The sequence below is a fragment of the Oncorhynchus mykiss genome, chromosome 3 (genome assembly GCF_013265735.2).
Source record: "Oncorhynchus mykiss isolate Arlee chromosome 3, USDA_OmykA_1.1, whole genome shotgun sequence".
NCBI classification, from domain to species: Eukaryota; Metazoa; Chordata; class Actinopteri; order Salmoniformes; family Salmonidae; genus Oncorhynchus; species Oncorhynchus mykiss.
Genome location: NC_048567.1, coordinates 82,827,779 through 82,835,973, shown reverse-complemented (window position 1 = coordinate 82,835,973; position 8,195 = coordinate 82,827,779). Strand labels below are relative to the sequence as shown.

At 43.5% G+C, this 8,195-nt stretch overlaps 1 protein-coding gene across 1 annotated transcript; it reads right to left on the bottom strand.

Annotated features, from left to right (window-relative positions):
• Window positions 1-1,025: 1,025 nt before the first annotated feature.
• On the bottom strand, window positions 1,026-4,532 carry LOC110511912 (tubulin alpha chain). Its single transcript, XM_021592608.2, has 4 exons — window positions 4,479-4,532; window positions 2,664-2,886; window positions 2,409-2,557; window positions 1,026-2,161 (listed from the first exon to the last, which is right to left on the bottom strand). Exons 1-4 carry the CDS (start codon window positions 4,479-4,481, stop codon window positions 1,184-1,186), a joined length of 1,353 nt encoding a protein of 450 aa, XP_021448283.1. The 5' UTR covers window positions 4,482-4,532; the 3' UTR covers window positions 1,026-1,183.
• Window positions 4,533-8,195: the final 3,663 nt, after the last annotated feature.

Here is an 8,195-nt window from a genome sequence, read left to right as displayed (position 1 = left end):
CTGAGCCCTAGGACCATGCTTCAGGACTACCTGGCCTGATGACTCCTTGCTGTACCCAGTCTTGGGACCATGCCTCAGGACTACCTGGCATGGTGACTCCTTGCTGTCCCCAGTCCACCTGGTCGTGCTGCTGCTCCAGTTTCATCTGTTCTGCCTGCTGCTATGGAACCCTGACCTGTTCACCAGACGTGCTACCCGTCTCAGACCTGCTGTTCAACTCCAGAGACAGGAGTGGTAGAGACACTCCGAATGATCGGCTATGAAAAACCAACTGAGTTACTTCGGAGGTGCTGACCCTCTCACCCTCTACAACCACAGATTACTATCTGACCCTGCTGGTCATCTATGAACATCTTGGCCACATTGTTATAATCTCCACCCAGCACAGCCAGAAGAGGACTGGCCACCCCTCATGACCTGGTTCCTCTCACGAGGTTCCTGCTTTTCTAGGGAGTTTCTACATCTGCATTGCTTGCCGTTTTAGGCTGGGTTTCTGTATAAGCACTCTATAAAGACAGTTGGTTACTGTGCCACCTGATTGCAGATGAGAACACTAGAGCTGCAACATGTCCCTGTGTATGTGATGTTTGCTAGGTGGAAATGGCCAGAGCAAATAGCCCAGTCAAATATTAGTGAGTACAGGATGTAGGCAGAGTACCACCTTCGCTGCTAGAGAGACTCCCACCCAAGGGGGATTCAGCTCAATATAGGTGCAATCAGCATTCATGTAGAAGTTCAGCAGAAATGTTGGGTTGAATCACTACCAAATATCCATAGATCCCCCCCCCCCACCCCCCAAAAAAATAAAGTTTAATGAGTCACTCAGAGGATAAAATATGATTGTGATTTTTTTTACCTGTGCCACTTCAGTAGGTTACAACAGCGTTAATATTGACAGCAGCAGGTGGTGGCCTCTGCAAAAAGCCCCACAGATTCTCCCCCCCCCCCCCCCCCCCCCCCAAAAAAACCCAAACTCATTTGACATTCTATTTTCCATCTAGACAGGAGACGTGACGTTTATGGAGTTGGTTTATGATGCGTTTATTGAGAACCCTGACACAACATGACTAGGTGTAACAGAGACTGTTACCACGGCAGTGGGGAATGTGTTACTGTCACATTAAGTGTAGGACTCCAACAGTGTTGGAATGTAGGGCGGCAAACACCTAGTTTGTTTAACCCTTTAATATTCCTCTCCCTCCTCATCCTCTTCTCCCACGCTGTCAGTGCCCACCTCTTCATAGTCCTTCTCCAGGGCTGCCATGTCTTCTCTGGCCTCAGAGAACTCTCCCTCCTCCATGCCCTCACCAACGTACCAGTGCACAAAGGCTCTCTTGGCATACATCAGGTCAAACTTGTGGTCCAGACGGGCCCAGGCCTCAGCGATGGCTGTGGTGTTACTCAGCATGCACACAGCCCTCTGGACCTTGGCCAGGTCTCCTCCAGGAACCACCGTAGGGGGCTGGTAGTTGATACCCACCTTGAAGCCAGTGGGACACCAGTCCACAAACTGGATACTCCTCTTGGTCTTGATGGCAGCGATGGCAGAGTTGACATCTTTGGGAACAACGTCACCACGGTACAGGAGACAGCAGGCCATGTATTTGCCGTGACGAGGGTCACACTTCACCATCTGATTGGCCGGCTCGAAGCAGGCGTTGGTGATGTCAGCGACTGACAGCTGCTCGTGATAGGCCTTCTCAGCGGAGATGACAGGGGCATAGGTGGCCAGAGGGAAGTGGATACGGGGGTAGGGCACCAAATTGGTCTGGAACTCTGTCAGATCAACATTCAGGGCTCCATCGAAACGCAGGGAGGCAGTGATGGAGGAGACGATCTGACCAATGAGCCTGTTGAGGTTGGTGTACGAGGGACGCTCAATATCGAGGTTCCTGCGGCAGATGTCATAGATGGCCTCATTGTCCACCATGAAGGCACAGTCAGAGTGTTCCAGGGTGGTGTGAGTGGTCAGGATGGAGTTGTAGGGCTCCACCACAGCCGTGGACACCTGGGGAGCTGGGTAAACGGCGAACTCAAGCTTAGACTTCTTTCCGTAGTCCACAGACAGACGTTCCATCAGCAGGGAGGTGAAACCAGAACCGGTGCCTCCTCCGAAGCTGTGGAAGATGAGGAACCCCTGGAGACCTGTACACTGGTCAGCCTGAATGGAGAAATGGTACAATAACATTCACTATATTTGATGTTACACCAGTAAGAATTCAATGGAGAACATGTTTGCCCAGAAAACTAAGTTTTTTTTTGCTTGTTCCTGTGAAATAACCCTTTATCTTCTAGGTAGGACCACCCCAAAAAAACACTTTTTAGATAACCTTCCATAGAAGAACCTTGAAGGAAAAAGGTTCCCTGTAGAAACCTAACTAGAACCCCATTTCAGAATGATGACTCACCAGTTTGCGTGTCCTGTCCAGCACGATGTCAATGATCTCCTTGCCGATGGTGTAGTGACCGCGGGCATAGTTGTTGGCAGCATCCTCCTTACCAGTGATCAGCTGCTCAGGGTGGAACAGCTGGCGATAGATACCAGTCCTCACCTCATCTGAAAGACAAACGGTAGAGTCAGAATATCTTGGGACAGAATATTAAAATAAACTCAGTTAAAAGATTATGAACGAATAGACTTCCTGTAGGATGTTTCATCTTACCGATGACAGTGGGCTCCAGGTCAACAAAGATGGCTCGGGGGACATGCTTTCCGGCTCCGGTCTCACTGAAGAAGGTGTTGAAGGAGTCGTCTCCACCTCCACGAGTCTTGTCACTGGGCATCTGTCCGTCCGGCTGGATCCCATGCTCCAGGCAGTACAGCTCCCAACAGGCATTACCCATCTGGACTCCGGCTTGGCCCACATGCATGGAAATACACTCACGCTGAAAGAGAGGAGGTACAAGAGATCAACCACATGGAAACTTGAATCAAATCATGCCTAGGCAAATGTTCAGGTTTAAAGCCGTTTCATAGAATATTAGAGAGTAAACTAACATGAGTTTTTTTTTTAAACTCCTACTAAAAGACAACCTTGCCTTCTCCATTTTATTGTCTATCTATTACAGTAATATAATGTCCTAATGTAACTTTGTGAATTTTGAAGCATCTACAGTTGGTAATAAAATGTTAAAAATCTCCTAAGCCTGTGTTAAAACACCAAACATAAGGTCTAAGGTTATTCCAAAACCCCATTCGTTCCCCATTTATTTCCCCCTTAGGGATGGTTGAACGAAGCAGAAGGATCTCATTTACATTTTAGGACTTGCAAGCTGACGAGCGTGGTGTAGGCCGTCAATGTAGATAAGCGTGTATTCTTAACTGACTTACCTAGTTAAATACATTTGATTTTATTCAAAGTCATTGGCTCTATCCAAGAGGATCAAAAACACAATGTATCAAGGGTCAATTGTGACTGACCTACAAATAATAAAAGTATTTATTTATGATGAAAGTTAATTTGTAGATCAGTCAGCCATCGTTTTGATGCTCTCAAACACAGCCATTGGCTAGGCTATCCTCTTGGTCACCATCTTTGGTATAAGACACTCATACTGTGAGTTATCTTGCAAATCCTCTGCCATTGTGAGGTGTTTTTTTTTAATGACCCTGTATCTTTAAGAGCAGAGGAGCAGAGACGAAAAGGTGTGCCTTGTTCCTGTGCGCCACCCCCCTACTCCCCCGCTCTCCCTCCAACCAGCTGCGCACCAACTGCAGTGGAACAGCGACAGCTCTCAGAAAATGGCTACCATCCTAAACCGCTTCTTTTCTTAGCGTCATGTCATCCTCCTCTTTGAAATGCCGAAATATTTTTTTTCCAAAAAAAAAAGAAAAACATTTTTTGTAATATAATGTTCAAAAAAAAAATCTGCAATTCGTGTTTTTGTCCTGAAGCTGTGTTAAAAAAAAAACATGTATTTAAACAATGGACAGTGTATGAACAAGTAGAACAATGACCCACATTGGATGTACAGCTATAGATTCTTTCAAACAAATAAAAACATTTACCTTATTTTTAATTTAACCTAAATAATTGTAAATCACATGTATCTTTAATTAGCTGTATACATAACTCTTAACATCAACAGGCAACGCAGAGAATCCGCTGATAATGAGATAGTTGAGGGCGGGAATCAAAGCCAACTGCGCATTAGATTACATTCTCAGGATGGGTGAACTTGGTACGTTATTTATTTCTTACTGCATTCATTTTTACTAAAACAGTACGTTCTAAATACTTTATAGAACGATGAGTACACTGTGACGTTGTCATTGCCTAGTTAAAAAGGTTACATTTAATTACCAAATTAATAAGTAGTAGGCAAAACTAATTTCAGGCATGTGCCACCTCCATGGTCTTTATATAACAGAATCCATCGTCCACATGCTTTTCAACTTTATCTAATCCTATCATTTCCGTTTGAATACCATGTGAAATAAATACATAAATGACTTTATAACCTGCGTCAGCACTCACCATTTTGTCTAGTTTTCTTTTCCTTCACAGGCTGACGTCGAGGATTCAGAAGAGAAGGCAGAACTGTCGGAGAAAGGAAGAGGTGGGGTTTTTATATGCCTGGAAAGCAGACAGACAGGCAGTAAGTTAGTAAGTCCCTCCTCCTTTAGGAAGCTACAACAGAGTCTGGTTAGCTGGGGACACGGTTGGTGTGAAAAGAACAAGTCCCTCCTCCTTCAGGAAGCTACATCAGAGTCTGGTTGGCTGGGGACACGGTTGGTGTGAAAAGAACAAGTCCCTCCTCCTTCAGGAAGCCACATCAGAATCTGGTTGGCTGGGGACACCGTTGGTGGGTCGTTCTTGAATTGCTGTTGCCTGGAGAGAAATAGTAATGGCGTCTTTTTGTAGGCATTAACTCCGACATGGTTCGTTGGATGAAAATGAATTTTTGTAGGGATTTCGTTCGATAAAGGCCGAACATGGGTTATGTGGTAAACACAGATATAGCAGATTTTATACGTTTTGTTCTATGAGATTATCTTCATTAGCTAACTTCACTCTTTTTTTGTGCATTTTGAAGCATTGATGTAATACATAAAAAATTTTTTTACACAAAGCACATAAAGATTTTATAATTCATAAGTCATGTTAACTGACTGATATTATCTCATAAAACAAAACATATAAGATGTCCTAAACCGGTGTGAACCTCAGACCTCATGTCTGGCCTCTATTCCAAAACCCTATTCATTTTTCTGATAGGGATGGCTGAACAAACTAGAATGGTATTTAAGGAAAATAACTCTTATTTTTTACATTACATTTTAGCAGACACTGTTATCCAGAGCAACTTGCCGTAGTGAGTACATTTTTTTTGTGACTTTTTTTTAATACTGATCCCTTGTGGGAAATGAACCCACAACCTTTTATTTATTTTTATTTTTATTTCACCTTTATTTAACCAGGTAGGCTAGTTGAACACCTTTATTTAACCAGGTAGGCAAGTTGAGAACACCTTTATTTAACCAGGTAGGCAAGTTGAGAACACCTTTATTTAACCAGGTAGGCAAGTTGAGAACAAGTTCTCATTTACAATTGCGACCTGGCCAAGATAAAGCAAAGCAGTTCGACACATACAACGACACAGAGTTACACATGGAGTAAAACAAACATACAGTCAATAATACAGTATAAACAAGTCTATATACGATGTGAGCAAATGAGGTGAGATAAGGGAGGTAAAAGGCAAAAAAAAGGCCATGGTGGCGAAGTAAATACAATATAGCAAGTAAAACACTGGAATGGTAGATTTGCAGTGGAAGAATGTGCAAAGTAGAGATATAAATAATGGGTGAATAAATAACTATGGTGGTACATGCTCTACCAACTAAGCCACAATGGGCACATCTTACTGGCCTAAATCAACTAATATGGCAGCTTAATGACATTAAATAATATTATGATAACATTGTGTCACCAGTAGGAGTGATAACAGCAATTAGACATTTTTTTTTATTTATTGAGGATTTTGGTTCAATGGAAGCCACAGATGCTCAAATCTAAGGAATTTAACCCTTTAAAAAGTATTTATTAGAGTGATGTGATCTATCAGGGGTGTCATGCACCCCACAAATCTGAGAGGGGGGCACAGAGTACATGAGGACTGATGGGGAGTGGTCTGGAGGGGGGCTAGGCCACCCCCCCATCCCGTTTGTAAGTTGGAGAATTGTGCATTTTTTTAAGCACCAAAATCTAGAGCCATATGCTTAATTCTATGTAAAATACAGTATATGTCTTATTTTTCCGTACATCTAAGCATACGTCTTGAGCTGTCTGTATCCTCCTGACTGGTGGCTCTTTGTTACAATAAACTTAATACGCTTTGCTGTAACTCTGCTCAAATCTGGGTAAAATATTGAAAGAAATGTGAGTCTTTATTCAGTACATTTAGTAAAAAATGCCACTGCAATTCAGGAAAAACCCTGTTATGAAAACAACGAGGACAAAGACGAAGGGATGGTGTAGGGGAGATGGATGGGGGAGGGGGAGACGGATGAGGGAGGGGTGAGGTGGGGAAGAGAGGGGAGGGAGAAAAGGGTTGGTTAGGGGGGGAATAGTGGGCAAGAGTAGAGGGATTGTCTAGGGGAGAAGAGTGTGGGGGAGGAGTAGGGGACGGGAGACGGGTGGGGGAGGGGAGAGGGATGGGAGGGGCGACACAAAATAAGGGTGTTGGGTTACACCTATAGCCTCTCAAAAGATTCAGAGAAAATAAGCTTTTAAAGGCATGATAATGAAGCCTTATTCCTGGGAAATGAATTCAATGTCAGTTATTCAATGGATAGTCTAGAAACATGGATAGCCATTTATCCCACGTGTAACTAACTCTGTGTTGTTGTTTTTGTCGCACTGCTTTGCTTTATCTTGGCCAGGTCGCAGTTGTAAATGAGAACTTGTTCTCAACTGGCCTCCCTGGTTAAATAAAGGTGAAAAAACAATTAAGATTAAAGAAACATGGGTAGAATAGACACATGGGTAGCATAGACACATGGGTAGCATAGAAACATGGGTAGCATAGACACATGGGTAGCATAAACACATGGGTAGCATAGAAACATGGGTAGCATAGAGACATGGGTAGCATAGACACATGGGTAGCATAGACACATGGGTAGCATAGACACATGGGTAGCATAGAAACATGGGTAGCATAGAAACATGGGTAGCATAGAAACATGGGTAGCATAGAGACATGGGTAGCATAGAGACATGGGTAGCATAGACACATGGGTAGCATAGACACATGGGTAGCATAGACACATGGGTAGCATAGAAACATGGGTAGCATAGAAACATGGGTAGCATAGACACATGGGTAGCATAGACACATGGGTAGCATAGAAACATGGGTAGCATAGAAACATGGGTAGCATAGAAACATGGGTAGCATAGACACATGGGTAGCATAGAAACATGGGTAGTCTAGAAACATGGGTAGCATAGAAACATGGGTAGCATAGAAACATGGATAGCATAGACACATGGGTAGCATAGACACATGGGTAGCATAGAAACATGGGTAGCATAGAAACATGGGCAGCATAGACACATGGGTAGCATAGACACATGGGTAGCATAGAAACATGGGTAGCATAGAAACATGGGTAGCATAGAAACATGGGTAGCATAGACACATGGGTAGCATAGACACATGGGTAGCATAGAAACATGGGTAGCATAGACACATGGGTAGCATAGAAACATGGGTAGCATAGACACATGGGTAGCATAGACACATTGGTAGCATAGAAACATGGGTAGCATAGAAACATGGGTAGCATAGAAACATGGGTAGAATAGAAACATGGGTAGCATGGAGACATGGGTAGCATAGAAACATGGGTAGCATAGAAACATGGGTAGCATAGAAACATGGGTAGCATAGAAACATGGGTAGCATAGAAACATGGGTAGCATAGACACATGGGTAGCATAGACAAATGGGTAGCATAGACACATGGGTAGCATAGAAACATGGGTAGCATAGAAACATGGGTAGCATAGACACATGGGTAGCATAGAAACATGGGTAGCATAGAAACATGGGTAGCATAGAAACATGGGTAGCATAGACACATGGGTAGCATAGACACATGGGTAGCATATAAACATTGGTAGCATAGACACATGGATAGCATATAAACATGGGTAGTCTAGAAACATGGGTAGCATAGAAACATG

What these genes read in the sequence shown, in the direction of transcription:
- LOC110511912 (XM_021592608.2), bottom strand. An exon ending in CCTGGAGCCCACTGTCATCG is followed by an intron (nt 2,558 to 2,663) that starts GTAAGATGAAAC and finishes TTTGTCTTTCAG; the next exon opens with ATGAGGTGAGGACTGGTATC. An exon ending in TGGACAGGACACGCAAACTG is followed by an intron (nt 2,162 to 2,408) that starts GTGAGTCATCAT and finishes TTCTCCATTCAG; the next exon opens with GCTGACCAGTGTACAGGTCT.